This window comes from Schistocerca gregaria, chromosome 4, assembly GCF_023897955.1.
Source record: "Schistocerca gregaria isolate iqSchGreg1 chromosome 4, iqSchGreg1.2, whole genome shotgun sequence".
Taxonomy (NCBI): domain Eukaryota; kingdom Metazoa; phylum Arthropoda; class Insecta; order Orthoptera; family Acrididae; genus Schistocerca; species Schistocerca gregaria.
In genome coordinates, this window is record NC_064923.1 from 498,272,497 (window position 1) to 498,292,114 (window position 19,618).

Here is a 19,618-nt window from a genome sequence, read left to right on the forward strand (position 1 = left end):
GGGAAAGGGCCTTGTGATGGATAGGGGGTTCAGTTAGGAGACTGTCAACTCGTTCCAGTTTGCAAAGGCCATACCAAAATGAGATCCAAACCTGACAAGATCTATTTCAGTGGGCAGTAGATAATATCAAAAATGTTGATTTTGCATGTTCCACTCAAGAAGACTATGCTGCTTCACAAATATTATTTAAGAAAAAGGCTTGAAGAGACATTGACAATCAAAGGAATACAGCAATTTCACAGTTTCATTCCCAACACTATATCAATATTAATAGTCAGATACTTTTCAGGTGATATGCAGAGCTGGGAGGGGGAAGTAACTAACACCAGACAAACTGAAGTTACAAGATGTATCAGGCTATGTCACCAGTGTATATGGCAGAAACTGGTAGCTTTTCTTCATCCATGTGGACCAGCTAAGTCATTCTCCTAACCGGGACATGCAGATGTTCTATGTGTGTCAGTTGTGGATGTTCTCAAAAATGTAAATCCATTTACTGACAGGGAGGAGACACATTCTTAATGAAAGTGATGTAAACCAAACCTAGTCGGCTTTATTAAAATGTAATATGTGAAGTTCCAACACAATTTATTGGGAAACTGCTTTCAACTCAAAACTTAATTTTTGTTTCAGGTTAGTGTTAATACGTATTTTATAGAAAGTTGTTTCAAAATTATTGTTAGTACCTATTGTGTTAAATTTAGCTATGTACAGATACCTGTTACTCAAAAACAAGCATTACATATTTAATTTGTTTAATAGTTCCATTTCAAACATCATGAACCAGAACTATTATGTAAATATTTGTACTTATTCATACTTTATTTCAGTATGTAGTTAAATGCTCAATTTCTTGTTTTTGTTATATCGGTTAATATACTGTTAGTGACGTTGTGTGAAATTAAAATAAGCAATCAACTTAATTATAAAATATGCTGATTAGTTTTGGTTTAATAAGGTAATGTTTTGATATTTCTAATACTTCTTTTACTTACCTTTCAGTATATTTTAAAGAAATTCCTGTTTGTTAAAGGTCAATTTGGTCAAACTAGGGCCGTTAGTGAAAAACAAAGAGTCCGGAATATTTTTTTTTTAACAATGAACACATTATCATCCCAGATTTATATTTTGCCATGTGATTTACAATAGTATGAAGTAGTTATGGAAATATTTTGAAAATTTTCAATTATGTACTTCTAGTAAAAAAATTAAATCAAAATATTAATTAGTATTTTGAAAAAGGTTATGAATTAGAAGCTATGTTTATCCCTGGGAAGAGCATGCAAAATGCTGCAAAATGGCGCCTTTCTCAGTTCTCTAGCTCAATTAGGGCAGCTCCTAGGACAATTTTAAAAAAGTCCGTTCACACATTTTTGGCTGGTGTTTGAAAAGTTTACATAGCCGTATTTCAGGAATGGTTTGAGACAAAAAATTGAAATATGGTATTTTTCTTAGTCTCAGTGCCCACTATAAGTATACCAACTTTCAGCAAAATCTAAGAGGTTGAGGTAAAATAGGTGTGTTGATTTAACATGGAATGATTCGCCCTCCTTTTTCACCACATTCACCATTGACCAGAAGGACTCAAATATGATTTACATTTTTCCAGCACAAATCTGTGAAACATGCATCTGAGTCTGTTTACTTCATCCCGTAAAAGCCAACCAACAGATGCATAGTGGCAAACTATTGAGGTATCCAGCAATCCTCTTCACAATGTATCTCACATGATGGGCAGGGTATTTACATTCAGTTCACTAATTATATTTTTAGCATCAAACAAGAATCCATACCAAATATGATTTAAATACTCAAAATACCTTTACAACTATAATTTTCCTCATTTTAAATTTGCATTTCTTAAATATAGTTTGGTGACACTCAGGTCTCCTAGTGAGATAACTGAAGTCTGGCCTGGTATTTGGATAGCAAACTTCATTTCTAAATGTCTGTCCAGCACGATTATCTGATATACACCTGCCACTGCAATGAGTTCACTCACCACTGACACCTGAGCTTCCTCTTCTGCTAAAGCAATAGTATTCTCAGAACCACGTGTAGGGGTAAACTATGCCAGAACCTACTAAAAATAGGCAGATGGTCGAGATACAATGTAATTCATTGTTTGTCATTTGTCTGCTAACATGTTTTGATTACTGTACCTAATAGTTGTTTTTAAAGCTACACACTGGAGAAATATAATTGGTCATCTCCGGCAAGTTCCACTAATAAATTTTATATTGGCGTGGCCTAAGTTTGTGTGTTACAAGGTTACACCAACTTTTTTCGCTTCATGTAATTGTATCACAAAGTCCGCATAATGATGCAAGTATATCGGCTTGAACTTAGCTGACTCTGGAGGCTTTAACTCAAGTCACTTCATAAATTGGTTCGGCACATACAGATCACCCATTAGCTTCTTAGTGGCATGTTTTATTAAATAATGCAGTTCCAAGCAGTCTGAAAGAAAAACAGTTACTAACAGTAAAATCAATTGGAAGAAAACTGCCTGTGGCTATAAACGGTGTCAGTACCGTGACACCACCGATGTTCGCTGCCAGAAATAACTTATTTGTTTTTCAGTTGCTGTTATATAGATTAACGTTATTTCCAAGAAATCTTCCATCCAAACATTTGAAGTTTCGGTAAGCGCTCTCAATGGTTTTGCTGCTTTCATTATTCTATTTAATGCTCTTCGCCGGAACACACTTTTGTAACCAAACAAGTACTTTTAACTAGCAAATCCCGTAGTCAAAGCTGAATACACGTCGGTTCATGCTAGCCCATAACTTTTATAATTCTTTTACCTTGAAACATGATTAGTCCTGGATCTTCTAAAACAGGTACACACGGTAAAATAGAAATAACAGTTAAATTTTGATTGTAAAGTAGTCTAACGCAAAGGAGAACACCTCGAGATAATCACCACTGATTTACATACCTTGTTTACAAATTTCACCAGTAACAACACACTCAAACCTACACAACAAATAATCCACAACACAAAAAGAAATAAACTTAAAAAAAGTGACACGCAGAGCCGCCAACATGAACGAGATATACTATGTATAACGCCTCAGATTTAGCATGAAATTTCCCGTAGCTATCAAATCATCCTAAATTACGATGATCTTCTGAAGCGGAGTCACTAAAATTGTGGAGCAGTTTTTAAATATATAGGAAATAGTAGAAAATGACTCTCTCATAAATGACTGTGCGGTTTCCAACGAAATCTGAATAATTTTCAGTTTAAAAGATGTGAGCAAATGATTTACTTGTAAGAGTTTGCTGTTATTTCGGAAAATTAGTGTCTCAGATTTGAAAATAATTTTCTGCTAATTTTTCTTCTCTTTTTTGCGTTTCCAAGTAAAAAGTACCTCATTCGTTCAATAGATGGCAATGTGTCAACAATGATGTGTTATGGCTGCCGTGAAGGCTATTCGATGTTCTGCGTAGGATTTAACGAGGTATTGGTGCTATGTTGTCGTTATTAAAAGCTAGTTGCCGATGCAAATCCCGTGGAGTATAATCATTTTTTGAAGTTTATTGTTGTCTGGCTATAGGGAATTAGTAATTTCGGGTTACATCAGTTATCCTATGGTGGTAGCAGAAACAGTGACACTAAGCTTAAAGTCATGAATCCTTCCCTCAGTAAACTGTTGAACAGCAGTTCAGGAGGCTGATGTTAAAGTAGTCATTATAGTGACAATATAACTTACGTTTCAAAAATTATTTGAAGATGTGACAACTATAGAAGACGAAAATATCGAATCAGAAAGAGAAACGCTTTTCGTACTATTGAGTGGAAGTGAATATGTTGAACTAGTTTTGTGTTAACATTTTCGAAGTTTAAAGTGGTGTTTGCTGATGCACAACAACCTGATGGGAAGTTGATGTTTGTTAAGTGTATCGTATTTGTTGTTATGACAACAACAGGTTTATGAAGAAGGTATTATAGCATTTGTCACAACTGAACTTACAGATTTAATGTTAGGATAAAGTATAGTGGGTTAGTGATCGGTAATGATTATTATGATTTGGTAATAATTTACCTGAGATCAGTGCATTATTTTGGTTTTTAGCTTCAGAGTTATGTCACTTTGAAATTTGCTTTATCCATAACATATCAACATTTTTGTGTATAAAGCTAATCGAACATACTTTCTTTCCCTGGCTTTCAGTAAAATTCGCCTGTACTTCAAAGTTTACTTTACAGTTCCTCGAGACGTCGGAAAAAAAAACTTTCCGTAATGTCTTACCACATAGACATATGGTGAATTTCTCAAAGTTTAGGAGAGCGAAAGGAAAATAACAACAAAAACTAAACAAACAACAATTAATGTGTAGTCTTCAGTAATACTAGCAGGCAGAGTATCTACAACTTTTATGAGGGGGGCGAACTAGGCAATTTCATTTATGTAAGTTAGTTTCATTCATGAACTGTAAAGTAAACACTAAAAATAATAATGAATAGTACCATAAATCATGATTGTGTTGTGCCAATTAACAACGTTTTGCATGTTTGTAATGTATTATTTTAAAAGCAACTATATTTTTTGTTGCTTTTATATTCAATCTCTGTAATAGTTTTTAAACTTCAGTAATGATCTGAATTGGAAGTCTGTTCCTCATGTATTAAGTAGCTTATAGAATGTCATTTTCACTACTTTTATTCTAAAATCCATATTGAAGATCGTAACAACAATATTGGTTGTTCCTGTAGAAGAATTAAATGATTTATCTCAGTTTTATAGAGGAAGAATGTGATACTATGAGCTGTTCCTCTTCCCTGGCTTATGCATGCAAAAAGAATTCTGGGAGTTAATTTTAATAATTATATTGTAGGTTATGTGGAGTGATCTACTTTGATAAGTTGTTACACTAGTTCGTGGCATTGTTCATCTCATTCATCATAAGCAGGCGTTGTTTGATTACATTTTATTTCTCATTGTATAAGTATGTGGTTCATGACATCCATTTTCTGAAGTACAGAACCGCAAATACCTTCATTATCCCTCATAGTTGTGGTGGTTGGTATTACTTCATACCTTGTTACCTAGACGAAGAACATGGTGTTTATTTATTGTTTACATACTGCACAGATTCATTTCAGCATTGACATCTGAATGTGGAATATTTTAGATGTGTAGTTGAATGCCAGATATCAAGTAAGAACTCATTTCTATCAAGTAAGCCAAAAACAAACACAACAATACTTGATTAGAATATTTATATGTGAAAAGTGAAATAAAGAACACATTGGCAGGCCAGCTGATGGTGGTATATAGCCTACAGGGTGTCTCAAAAATCTTTATTGACAGGTTTGGTACACTAAAACAAGAAATGTCTTGTAAACAAGGGCTCTAAAGTGCAGACTTTAAAAGATAGGAGAACTTGTTGCTCTTTACTGCGATGGAACATGTTTCTCCTACTGCAAGCTTTTTCTTTTCATGTTCTGGGAGAAGGCACTATGGAGGGTGAAAAAAAAGAAAGGTCTATTAAACATGGGCTGTAAGATGCATACCTTATGAGACATGAGCTTACTTTCAATAGAAGAGATTTTTTTCATGCTATTATAGATGAACACGTGTGCTCGTAGCTCTTAAAGTATGCATTTTAGACATCATGTGTACCAGACATTTTTGTTCTTGTTTTGGTCATTACATCTTCCTCCTAAAATAAGGAAAATTTTTTACTTATTTCTGTATAATGAACCTGTCCGTAAAGTTTGTCGGGGGGGGGGGGGGGGAGGAGGGGAGGGGACACCCCATGCATATTACTGTAATGCACATACAGATAACATAATTAAGTGACAATAACCAAATACTAATTGTTCATTCTAAGAAGACTTTCGACTGAATGAGTGATGGGATTATGTAATTAGTTAACATGTTCCCTGGATCACTTTGCAAGATAGAATGTAATGATTGTGGAATGAGTCATTTTACATTCACAACTCAAATTACATTGTACATAGAGTTACATTCCAAACATTTCTTAGTTTTTTCTACAAAACAGTAAAAAAGTATACAGATGAGTTAATAATTTGTACCCACCATCTTTTCCACTTTACAGTAATGGAAATTTTTTTGTGGAATAGAGAGAGTTGTCAAGAAGAAGGTTTCTCAGTTTGTTTTCAAATTTTATTTTGCTGCCTGTCAGGCATTTGATATCAATGGGTTAATGATCAAAAAATTTTATTTCAGCATTGTGCACCTATTTTTGTGCTAAAGACAACCTTAATGTAGAGTAATGAATGTTATTTTTCCTTCCAGTATTGTGATTGTGTACGTCATTGTTGATTTTGAAAAGTAGTGGTTTGTTTATAACAGACTTCTTGAGGGAATAAATATACTGTGAAGTCTGAATTCGCAACTCCTGAAAAAGATGTCTATAAATTCATTGTTGGTGATCACTACGTATTATTCTTACAGTACGTTTTTGTGCAATGAACACTTTCTTTCTTAATGATGAGTTACCTCAGAACATTATTCTATATGACACTATTGAAAGAAAATATGTCAACTTGAACTGACTTTCCCCAAGATTTGCGTGGTTCTAAGTGGAAGCACATGCATAGAAGTGGAGAGAGGCCAGGGTTAGACATATCGCCAATGTCGAGATATTACAGATGGAACCCATTCTCATCTGGGCAAGGGGAGAGATCAAAGGCAAAGTAGAAAACTGCTACTCACTAATCACGCTCCTTGCATAGAACTGAAGAGACATCAGAGTTAGTTAATAATTTTGTCCCAATTTAAATTCTTGTCAGTATAGACTCGTAAGAATTTTGAAGTGCTCATTGGATTTAATGTCTCCTCACCTGCTTGCTACACTTATCGTTGGTGTAGTACCTCTAGATATGCATAACTGAATATGTTGTCTTTTTAAAACTGAGGCTGAGATCATTTGCAGAAAACCAGTCAGTGACACTTTTAAGAACTTTGATTAGCATTTTTTCTGCTTCTATATGAATTCTGGAATTGATTACAATGCTAGTATCATCTGCAAAAGAACTTATTCTGCTTGTTATACACTAGGCAGAAGGTTGTTTATATACATGAGGAACATAGTGGATCTTAGATTCAAACTTGGGGAAACCCACAATTGATTTCTCCCCAGTCAGAATTATGTCTCTGGAGTACATTTCATGAATTACTGAGTACAACTTCCTGCACTCTTTTTATTAGATATGACATTATCCATTGGTTGGCTAGACTGTCAGTCCTGCAAAACATCAATTTAGGAGAATATTGTGATTTGCACAGTCAAATGCCTTAGGGACATTGCAGAAAATAACAACAGGTGCCCTTTCATTATATAATGCTTTTAAAATCTTGTGAGTGAACATGTAAATGACGTTCTCTGTAGAGCAAGAATTCTGAAACCCAAACAGTGATTCTCTAAGGATACTATTGTTGCTAATGTGAGATACTGTTCTAGAATATACCACATTCTCAAAAAGTTTGGAGAATGTCAGCAGTGATACAAGTCAGTAGTTAGTTACATCCCTCTTATTACCTTTCTTAAGGAAGGGTTTAACAATAGCTTATTTCAGTCTCTCTCGAAAAATGCCTTGAGTTAATGATGCCTAACATATTTCAGATAAGACTGGGCTTAATACCTGGGAACATATCTTTAGTATTCTGGTGGAAACACCATCAAAACCAGGTAAGATTTTATTATTGAGAGACTGTGTAATTTTTCTAATTTCGGAAGGAGAATTAGTGATACATACGTGACAGAATTTTATGAAAGCTACAATTTCAACTACAGCTGTGATTTTAGTCTTGAAATGTTTGTTGCTACACTTTATGCTATATTTAAGAAATGATTATTAAATGCATTTGCTGCCTGTGACACGTCATTTGTAGCCCTTCCATTCAGTCCAGTAGTGATGAATAGACAGAAGTCAAATGACCTCAGCCAACACTAACAGCTCCCACGCTGCAGCCAACCAAGTCAACCTTAGTAATGTAATGTTTGGTTTCTGTTTGTCTGTTTACTCAAACAACAATATGTAACTTGCAGAGTTAAGGATCATAGATATCTATTATGTAACTGAGTTTGAAATGGTTTAAGTTTATAGATATGATCTATGAAGATACTGTGTGAGCACAGTATTGAAAACTAGGGGTGGTACCAACTGGAAACAAGTGAGTGGCCACCAAAAGTCACAAACTGTCTTCAGACTTTTGTCCAAACAGCTTCTCCTGCCAGCTGCTGCATTGAGAATCTTCATAGAGTGAGTGATTAATATGGCGACTCACAAAACTTTTAGAGTGAGAATTGGAGAGAAATTAGTGGATGATACAAAAGTGAGTGTTTAAAGATATGAACAAGCTATTAAAAAATAGTAGAAGTTATGTAGCGGCCACATGCAGGTTTTTTTAATAAAGATTATGCACAATATATATGTGCTAGAGACTTGTGCATGTCTGGTACAGGTTACCTCAATTTGTCTTAAAGTTTTAATTGTTGCCAGTGTCTGAATTCACACTCTAGCCATTGAAAATTAATATTTCAAATAGTATGAGGTCTTGAATGACCAGAGTTTGTGAGGTCCTGATTTGTAAACGGTGTGTGCTTGTAAAAGTTGATGACTTTTTGCATAAATGTTAGTGGCTGTCATTCATATTTTATATGATGAGCTTACCAGAGTGTACAGTTCAGGACTGAGTGTTGAAGAATAGTGTTGCTCATAACAGGGATTTACTGATGTATTTAGTGTAGAATGCAGCAGGGTTTGTGTGCCATTGAAATAGACAGTTTTGACCCTACAATATCACCCATCTCATTTGAGCCCTATGGTCATTGTAATGGCAGAAATAATGTGCGCGCACCATCTTGGGCCAGAATGTATCATCACATGAGATGCAAGCAGCAATTTGGAGGAGGTGGGGAAGGGGTAGTAGTATACAGGTGGGGAGAGAGACGAATGGTGTCTTGATGGAGTGTGCAGGCACTAGACTGCTAACAGGTGCAGCGTCAGGTGTGGGGCAGGGAATTCAGGGGGGAAAAAGGAGCAAAAAAAGAGAGGAGTGGGGAAAGACAGGTGGATGCGATGGGTGGGCAACCAAACACCACTTCAAGAGGGATGGGAAGTATCTTGAACCATGAAATGAGAGGGTCATCCTACCCAAGATACTTCCCACACCTCCTAAAGTGATGTTCAGTCACCCACCCAATCTCCATTACATTCTAGTTCATCCCCACTCCTAATCCCAGCCTGTTGCCACAAGGATTGCATCCCTGTGGAAGTCCCAGGTGCAAAACCTACCCAATCCATCCATCCATCCATCCAGCACTTCCTATCCCAGTCCTGTCACAGGTTTATCCTAACCCATCAGTGGCTCAGACACCTGTGAAAGCAGCCATGTTATTTACCAACTGTGGTACAATCATTGCACACCTTTTTATATTGGTATGACTGCCAACTAGATTCACTACCCGAGCCATCAGGATCCTTTCCTCCATCGCCAGTTTTTCTGAAATATGCATATAGGGGTTACCCTTACAACACATTCTCCGCCCCTGTACCTGTCTTGGACTCTATGGTAACACACTATCCCCAAACTCTCCACCCAACAGTTTCCCTCCCTCTGTCCTATCATATCCTCCCCATTCTCAGCTCCCAATCTGTTTATTTGTAGTGTTCTGTGAATGCATGTGCCTATGTTCCTCTTCTGCATATGCCACCACTTACAGCTTCGCTTTGCTTGAATTGTCATGTTAAGGTTACACATACTGTAAAGCATTCAGTGAAATCCATTTTTCTACATAATGAGAATTACAGTTATATTTCTTCACATCATACCAAACTGTCAAGTTTCACTACAGTATATCATTAAAAAGAAAAAAAAAATTGGATCTGCTATTATTCTACACATCTTTTAATTTTACTGCTTTTTGCCTGCTGAGCTTAAGAAGGGGTTGTATTAAATAAGATATTCTGTAAATAATGTAGGCTGCGGCAAATTTGTGTAAATCCACCATAGGCCTATAAATTGAGTGGTTTCTGATACAAAATATGATTGTGCCTCTCTTGCTTTACTCATTACAAAGGATCTTAACTTTTTATTTGTTTTGACAGTTCCATAAAGAAACTGAAGAAATATTAAAGAGTGTCCTCAAAAGTATCATTGACTGGTTTTCTGCAAATGTTCTTATCCTTAATTTTAGAAGGACACAAAATATTCCTTTCTTCATGTCTTGGGGGACTATACCAATAATAAGTGTAGCACTTGATGAGGCGAAATTCTTAGATGTCCATATTGATGAGGATTTAAACTGGAAAAATCACATTTTGTAACTACTAGAACAACTTAGTCCAGTCACATTTGGCCTTAGAATCAATGCAAATCTGAGTAAGAGACAAATCAGTTAAGTTGCTACATTTTCATTCTACAATGCCATTTGGAATATTGTTCTGGGGTACTTCATCTTTAATAAAGAAAGTCTTCATTGCTGAGAAACCTCCTGCTGTAAGAATATTATGTGCTGCTCACCCATTATCATCTTGTAGACACCTCTTTAAGGAATTGGCCATTCTTTCTACTGCTTCACAGTATATTTATTCCCACATGAAGTTTATTATAAATAATCACGGCGGTTTGAAAGGAACAAGTACATAATTGTTATATTAGAAGGATATGACATTAATTTTTCCACATCAAGGTTGTTTTTAGCACAGAAAGGGATCCACAGTGCTGCAACTAAACTTTTTGATACATTACCCAGTGAAATAAAATGTCTGACAGATAGTAAAGTAAAATTTGAAAACAAACTAATAAAGTTTTTCTTTGTCAGCTGCTTCTGTTCTGTAGGGGAGTTTCTACTACTGTAATGTGTATGTGTGTGTGTGTGTGTGTGTGTGTGTGTGTGTGTGTGTGTGTGTCTGTAACAATGTAGCTAAGCTACTGACTTGCAGTAAATTGTGGCACTACAAGACAAAATGTTTCAGATCATGTTAAAAAATGCTTACTAAAAGATCTCTTAACTTGAAAATGCCTAAATTTTTGTAAAGTGTAACTGAAACAGGCATACAAATTTAATAGCTGTGTCTTGTAACATTATTACATGTTTTTGTCAAATTACCCCAATTTGTGTATATGATGGTTTGGACATGTACAAAAATAATTAGAAAAATGTTATCAATATGCAGAACAGAGAAGAAAGTTTTTAAATGCATTGAAGTTGTGGCAGTTTATCCCTGTTCAGTAGTTTTTCATCAGATCAAGACTTAAAAAATAACAGTGTGCTTATTTCACTCTCAGTGCTTGGTACAGTTCCAGTGAGACCACACAATTGAATGACATATTTTATCATTTGAAATTATTAAGTTAAATAGGCACTACAAATATTTTTTTCAGTATCTTATTTAGAGCACATTGCATGCTGAAAAAGTGCCAATCAAAATGTGATTTGATGATGAATTTCCATGACTGAAATTTTAATTCTCCCTTTGGTTCACTTCATACTAAATTGATGGTTTTCATTCATGTAGCTGCTGATAGTTCTTAAAGACTTGGACCTCACATTGCTTACATTGGGCCACTTTGTAATGGTTCTTTTTCCCATATGGCATTTCTGCAACAACAGTACAGTAGTTTCTTCATTTATGCAAGATATTGATCTCAGACCCATGTTGTTAAATGATATCTACCCTTCAATCCACTTCTCCAGAAATGGTTACCAATTTGATTTTGAATGCCTAACTGTAGGAAAGGCAAATGTTAAGTTACATTTGTCCAGACCTCAGTAATGATTCTTTAAAACATGTGTTAACAAAACTGGAGAAAGTGTTTCTATATTTGAAGCTGTTAAAGGAATTCTGTAATTTGATGTTGATGTGAATTGTGTTACTACTGGCTGATATAACATTTAACCACCTGGAAAATTTTACTGAAACTGTTGACAACTTGCATCTGTGCCACTGTAAGTTAGTGTGAAGTTTTATCTGTAGGTTTTCAAAGATTTTGGCCTTTTCTTCTGTGCTAAAGAAATATAGTGCCTGTATTTTTTGGTACCATGTCTTCATGTATTTTTGGTACCATGTCTTCATTAAATATGATGTTGTTGGGTGTCTTACATTATTTCTACTTTTTGCAGTAGGATAGCGAGGTATGCGGTTTACATTTGGTGATTTTTAAAGGACTAGAACAAATCGCCTCTGTCCATAGTCAAATTTTGAATTGTTTCTACTATAAAGTGGGACTAAGTGCAAGTGTACATTATTTTGATGACAAGATTTGCAGGTCCTGAATATATTATTTTTAATGTTGATACTATCATTAATAGGTATTCTTAGTAAGATAATTTCTAGGAATAGTGGCTTGCTTTTAATTTTAAGATCATTATAGCTTATCCAATCATAGTTAGGTAGACAGATTGAGACAACTGTAGTGACTTACATTACCAAATGATTTTCACAGCAACTGATATGTTAAGCAAGTAGTGAATCATGAGAGTTCATTTTATGACAACAAAAAAATGATCAGGGTGCAAAATATTGTCCTGTCACTGAGTAATAAAAGCAATTTTACTTGTGAGCAGACAGTTTTCTAATTTTTGAAAATAAAATAATTTGGTTCTAAAAAATCTTATCTTTGTTATAGACAAAATATAAATGAGTGTATTACATTTGGATTAGAAATGTGGCCCCCATTAATAGGGATGGTTTTGTAGTTTTATTAGACTCAGTGAATGGAGGGTCTGTTGTGTAAGTACTGTGCTGACACAAAGGCTAAGGTCAACAGACAGTTAGTTATTCAGTTGAATATACTGTAATGTGTGTTGTGGAACTGCTATTCATTCATGACATTATTTTCATCTGAAATTGTTGACCGCATCTCTTTTAACAAACACAAGAAGTGTCAAATTTACTATCTCCTCTTCTTGGCCATTTCTTTCTCATTAATAGCTTTTCACCTAGGAGTCCAGTGCCATTGTGTTTCTAAGGAAAGACAATGAAGGAACAACTGTAAAATCCATTTTTGGCCATCCATATGTGGATTTTCCATTGTTCCTGTCTTTTACAGAAGGTGAAAGCCAGGTTGGATTCTTTGGAAAGGACATAGCCAGTTTCTTTCACCATCCCAGCCCAGTTAGAAATTATTTCCATCTCTAATGACCTATTCATTACACAGGGTATTAAACTCAAATCTTCCTTCTCATCATTTTTGAACATAAAAATCAAACACATTTAAGAACAGCATATCTCGTTTCGTAGCAGTCTGAGACTTTCAGATACTGTTTATTTCAGTGTTCTGTAGAGTGTGTCATACTTCCAGCATTTGCCATTCCATATATGCTGTCACATAGCAGTATGCTAAAAGATTATTTTTTATAAATGTTTCATCTTTCATTTAATAACACTATTTTTTTTCGTTTTTACTGATAATTAGCTGCAGACTCTTAGGTTACTTGTTACATACCACTGCTATTCTTGACCATCCATTGGCATTTAATATTGTAATCTTGTTTTACGTCCCTTCGAAAATTGCAATAAATCAACTAATGACATCCACCTTCCAAGAAGACACAAGTAACATCTCTATCTTACAGTGTAACTTGATAAACAAATGTTGTTGGTTTTTTCATTTACTCATTATTAAAGGCTCCTTCCCGTTGCATTCATGTATCAAGATGGGAAGAGTGATTGTTTAAACACTTTTGTGCTTATTGCAATGAGTCTTAACTACCTTGTCCGTGCGATCTCAAGGGGCTGACGTGCATAAGGGGTCATAATATATTTGTAGGTTCATCGCTTAAAGCTGGCCCTTGAAACTTTGTAACTAGGCCTTCTGGAGATAGTTTGCGTTTATCTTCAAGCATTTGTCAGCTTAGCATCTCTCTGACACTCTTCCACGGTTTAAAACCTGTGACCATTGTGCTGCTGTTCTCTGTATATGTTTAGTATTCCCTGTTAATCCTACACTCATGCTCATAAATTAAGGATAATGTTGATACATGGTGAAACAATGATCTGGTGGGTGGTTTGCGGGTTTAAATTACCTCGGGGTATGACCATGCAATGCATTTGACCTGCAGTTGTCGCATGGTGGCGCTGGCAGCAGTCCACATATTCAGAAGTGTGTTGGTGCTCGACAGAGTACGGTGCAGCGAGTAAGTGTGCAGATGTTTTCACTGTGCTAATGGTGACTGTGTGTTGAAAATGGCTCAGAGAACACATATTGATGACGTTATGAGGGGTAGAATACTAGGATGACTGGAGGCTGGTCAAACACAGTACGTCATGCCACAAAGTGTGATCTCAAGAATATGGCAACAATTCCAGCACACAGGAAACATGTCCAGGTTCTACAGTATGGGACGTCCACAGTGTACACCACCACAAGAAGGTCAATATCTCACCATCAGTGCCCGCAGACAGCTACAGAGTACTGCATGTAGCATTGCTCAGGTCCTTATCGCAGCCACTGGAACAGTTGTCTACAGACACACAGTCTATAGACGACAGAACAGACATGTTTTATTTGTCCAGAGACCTGCAAGGTGCATTCCACTGACCTCTGGTCAGAGGAGAGCCTGTGAAGACTGGTGTCAAGAATACAGTACATGTCATTGGAACAGTGGTCCCTGTTTATTTTCACGGACGAGTCCAGGTATAGTCTGAACAGTGATTCTCGCTAGGTTTTCATCTGCCATGAACCAGGAACCAGAGACCAACCCCTTAATGTCTTGTAAAGGGACATGTATGGAGGTTGTGGTTTGATGGTGTGGGGTGGGATTATGATTGGTGCACGTACACCCCTGTATGTCTTTGACAGAGGAACTGTAACAGGTCAGGTGTATCGGGACGTCATTTTGCACCAGTACCAGTATGTCCGCCTTTTCAGGGGTGCAGTGGGTCCCCACCTTCCTCCTGATGGATGATAACGCATGGCCCCACCGAGCTGCCATTGTGGAGGAGGACCTTGAAACAGAAGATATCAGGTGAATGGAGTGACCTGCCTCTTCTACAGACCTAAACCCTATTGAGCACGTCTGGGATGCTCTCGGTCGATGCATCACTGCACGTCTTCAAACCCCTACGGCACTTCAGGAGCTTCGACAGGCACTGGTGCAAGAATGGGAGGTTATACCCCAGCAGCTGCTCGACCACCTGATCCAGAGTACGCCAACCCGTTGTGCGGCCTGTGTACGTGTGCATGGTTATCATATCCCATTTTGATGTCGGGATACGTGCACAAGAAATAGTAGCGTTTTGTAGCACATGTGTTTCGGAACGGTTTTCTCAACTTATTACCAATACCGTCGACTTACAGATCAATGTCATGTGTGTTCCCTATGTGCCCTATTAGCGCTGGTTTTGTGTAGTGCCAAGGTGTGTGGCACCACATTCTGCAGTTATTTTTAATTTATGAGCATGAGTATATTTGGTATGGGTTTCCACACACTAGGGTGACTGTGGGTATGTGATTGTTCCATTTCATTTCTCTACATCCAGGTACGTGCGTGAGTTGACTGATTCCATTTGTTGTGTTGATACTGCAGTCAAAGGATGCTGTGTTCTTTTTTCCCATTTTGTGAAATGCCAAATCTTACAACTCTGAACATTTAAGGTATGTTTCAATCTTTGCATCGCATTGAAATTTTATCAAGATCTGGCTGAATATTGGTGCAGCTTTTTTCAGACTGTACTTCATTATATGTAACTGTCATCTGGAAAGAGTCTTGGGTTTACTGTTATTACTGTCTACAAGTTCGTTTATATATGACATGAATAGCAAGGGTCCCATCACACTTTCCTTGTGCACACCCAAAGCTATGTTTACATCTCGTCTGTCCATGACCTCCATCCAAGACACCATGATGGATCCTCCCTACCAAGTAAGCCCCAATACAGTCACAAATTTCAATTGATACCCACTATGTTCATACTTTCCATAAGCATAGACATAGTATTTAGTCAAATGCTTTTTGGAAGTCAAGAAATGCTGCATATATCTGAGCACATTGATCCATGACTTTCAGGATGTGAGAGTGCGAGTTGCATTTCACATGATCAGTGTTATCAGAATCTGTGCTGACTGGTGTAGAGGAGGTAATTCAGTTCAAGATACAGCATTGTGTTTGACCTTAGCATATGTTCTAAAATTCTACAGTAATGGATGTTGAGGATATTGGATGGTAGGTTTGTGGATCACTTTTGCTGCTTCTCTTATAGAGGGTGGTGACATTTGCTTTCTTCCAACTGCTGTGCACAGTTTTTTGTTTGAGGGATAGACACTATATTGTGGTTAAAATAAGAGTTTACTCAGCCACAAATTAGGTACCCAGTCTGACAAGAATTCTGTTTGTTCTGGGGCATTGTTCAATTTTAGCAATTTCAGTTGTTTCTCAAGACCTCTAACACTATTATTTATGTCACCCATCCTTGCAATGGTGCAAGAATTTTTCTTTGTAAAGAAAGAGTTGAAAATTGAGTTAAGCATTTTTGCTTTCACTTTCCTGTCCTTAGTAACAGTTCCTGACTCATGTATTTTTCTATTTATTTATTTATCATCTGACTAGTAACATATCACATGCAAAAACATGTCTCATCCTTTAGTGTCTGGACACTAATTTTGGTAACACTAACATTTTGTACGCATGACCAGAATTTCTTTGAATCTTTTGATAATATCCTGCTAAGGTAGTCATTGAAGGCTTCACACGTTGTCTTCTTGACAATCAAATGCATTTAATTCAGCATCTCTCTCTCTCTCTCTCTCTCTCTCTCTCTCTCTCTCTCTCTCTCTCTCTCTCTCTCTCTCTCTCTGTTTGTGTGTGTGTGTGTGTGGGGGGGGGGGGGGGGGGGGGCTTTCTCTCCTCCACTATCTACGTATATATACACACAGTAAACTATTATTTTAAACTTGAGTCACACTTCTGTCCAGGACTAAATTTTTAAAGTTCCTCATCAATCTATTGCACTACCGCTACTTTATCTACTTTGCTGAACACGTAAATCTTTCTAATTGATTTAGCTGCCTTCTGTACTTAAGCACTCACTGTTGCTACAACTGCCTAGTGTTAACTGATACAAGTATCGATGTGTACGTCTTCAAAGAGGTCAGGTCCAGTTGTTGCCATTAGCTCCAATATATTTCCATGATGAATGGACTTCAAAAATTTTCTGTTGAATGTTAGATGATTGAAGTCTCCACCGATTTTGACAGTATGATTGTGGAATTTATGTATTAGCAAACTGAGGTTTGCCCCAAATTTTTTGGGGATGAATTTGATGGTTGAAGGTTCTTGTCTGCTGCAACAAATACACCATCTCCATTTTCTATTACCCAATCCTTTTGGCATACACTTAAAATTTCCGTACAACTCACAGCTATCAATGTAAGAGATTAACACAATTACTTGCCAATCTGTTATACAGAGAAATGTGAAAGAAGACTTGAATAATATATCTGCTGAGAATTTACTTGGTAGTGTCAAATTATTATTGTGTTCCTCTGCAATGTTTCACAGCAACTTGATGTTGAAGAACATCTTTAGAAAATTCATTCAACAATGGAAAATTTAGTAGGAGATAACAATAACAATATATATTAGGAAAGAGCAGTACTTACCACTTAGGAATTGTGCTCAACAAATGAAGAATACTAAACAGTATATTTTTTAATTTGCCTCTCTGATGCTGAACATCTCATTTGTGGATGAGTAGTAGTCTGTCCTAATTCAGCTGCTCATTAGTCAGATTTGTGAAGACTTTGACAGTTTAATTTGAATTGTCCTTTGGGTATGATTTATTCATCTCTGATATGCTTCTAATAATGTTTTTGCTCTTTGTTTTACAGAATGCCAATCCAGGCTCCCCAGTGGACTGAGTTTTTGTCATGTCCTGTATGCTGCAATGAATTTGATGCTACTCTTCGTAGTCCAATCAGCTTGGGATGTGGACATACTGTGTGCAAGACCTGTCTCTCCAATTTACACAGGAAGCAGTGTCCCTTTGATCAGGTATAGTATTTCTGGCTTTCCATCGATATTAAAAAAGTTGTATTTAACAACAAAACTCCTAAATTGATAACATTACATTCCGCGATAGAGACTGTGTGCTATATAAGATCTTCCATGAAACACAGTTGTGTTAGTACTGGTGCATGCAGTGGAACCATAATATGGAATGACTAGCATATTTTTCCTATCAGTGTAGTGGATGGTGTGGTTTTGCCTGGAGTGTTGGCTCAGTGTAGAAGTGCAGCAGTTGATTTGAATCTCTGAGAGTTTCAATTAGACACCTTTAGCAGTGGGCTGAACATTTAGCACATGTGTATTTAATTGGCTTCCAGTCAAGAAACCACAAAGGCATAGAAAAATAATGGGCATATGCACAACTTGACTGGCATGCCCAGTGGTGGTGACACATTTTCAGATGCATTCTGTTCAGACCTGTCCTGCAGCAAAGGGTCCATAGGTAGTAGTTCATTCTGTATTTACTTCGTTGTGTTACCATTTATTGTTGAATAGTATAGCAGGTAAACACAAATTGTGGTGGTTATGGGTTTCCCTTCATACAGTATGTGATCTCAGTTGTTAACAGTTTGAAAACCAGGCAATCCATGTACCATATTTCAGTAGGATAATGCTTAGTTACATCGAATATGAAAGATTTTTTTTTTTAAAGTTGTTTAGTCACCACCACCTCCCCATTCTTCCCATTTGAAGTACATGTAACCCATTGGATGTATTCTGGGTAGTGATGATTGACAAGTGCCTAGTTGTGGTCCTCAGTCAACTTCTGTTCATTCTTTATAGACCTGTGTACAAACTGCTGTGCTAGAGATTTCACAAAAAAATATTTTAACCCTCTTTGATTTCATGTCCTCACATTTACTGTTTCTTACTGCACCATGTGAGTTTTTCATATCTTATTGACTGAGTCACCTGAATTAGAATGTGTACAAGTTGATAATAATAAGTTAGTGTACATCTGTAGAGTATCAAAATAAGGAAAGATGGGTGAAACATCCATTGATGCTGCAATTAAAGAATAGCTACTTTTGCAGTTTTAGAATTGATAGTGCATTGCCTTAAGCTAGAGAACAAATAGTGTAGATAGAAAATAAAGATGGGACAATCTTGAGCCAGAGCAGAAGAGAAACAGCAGAATTTGTCGCAGGACAAATAATAGTGGATTATATCAGACTAGTACTGTAACAGAAGGCAGGCAGTGAGCTACATAATAGTGAGGGAACGGAAGTTAAATTAAAATCACGTCAATGGTAAGAACTTAAGGCAGAGCTCCAGTTAATTTATTTGAAGTCATGGCAGTGGTTAGGACATTAAAGACATAGCTCCAGTTCAGTTCAGGGATAGCAAGTAATTGACTGTGACTTGTTCAGGGGACAATCACATGAAATTATTTAGGTAAACCTAGGAAACCTTATACAATTACAGCCAGAAAGATGACTGAATCTGATCTCTCCTTACTGTGAGCCTAGTAGTTACGCTACACCATCATTTGGTAAGCTTAGCGAATCGTAAATAAGGAAGAAAATTCTAGAGAAGTACACCAAGTGTCAGAGAAGGAATGGAAGTAGTATAAGAAATAAAAACAGTGATGGGAGATACAATCAAAGGGAGAGGAATGAGA

General features: G+C 36.6%; 2 protein-coding genes across 2 annotated transcripts in view; one reads left to right on the forward strand and one right to left on the reverse strand.

Moving 5' to 3' along the window:
• Window positions 1-3,022, reverse strand: part of LOC126267410 (suppressor APC domain-containing protein 2) — a 96,705-nt gene extending 93,683 nt beyond the window's left edge. Inside the window, exon 1 of the mRNA XM_049972639.1 lies at window positions 2,942-3,022. The gene's annotated coding sequence lies outside the window, so the exon portion shown is untranslated. The remainder of the gene's footprint in view (window positions 1-2,941) is intronic.
• Window positions 3,023-3,389: 367 nt separating this feature from the next.
• Window positions 3,390-19,618, forward strand: part of LOC126267412 (roquin-1) — a 246,290-nt gene continuing 230,061 nt past the window's right edge. The window contains 2 exon segments of the mRNA XM_049972641.1: window positions 3,390-3,467; window positions 17,820-17,982. Of these exon segments, the coding sequence (XP_049828598.1) occupies window positions 17,821-17,982 (162 nt within the window). The 5' untranslated portion in view covers window positions 3,390-3,467; window position 17,820.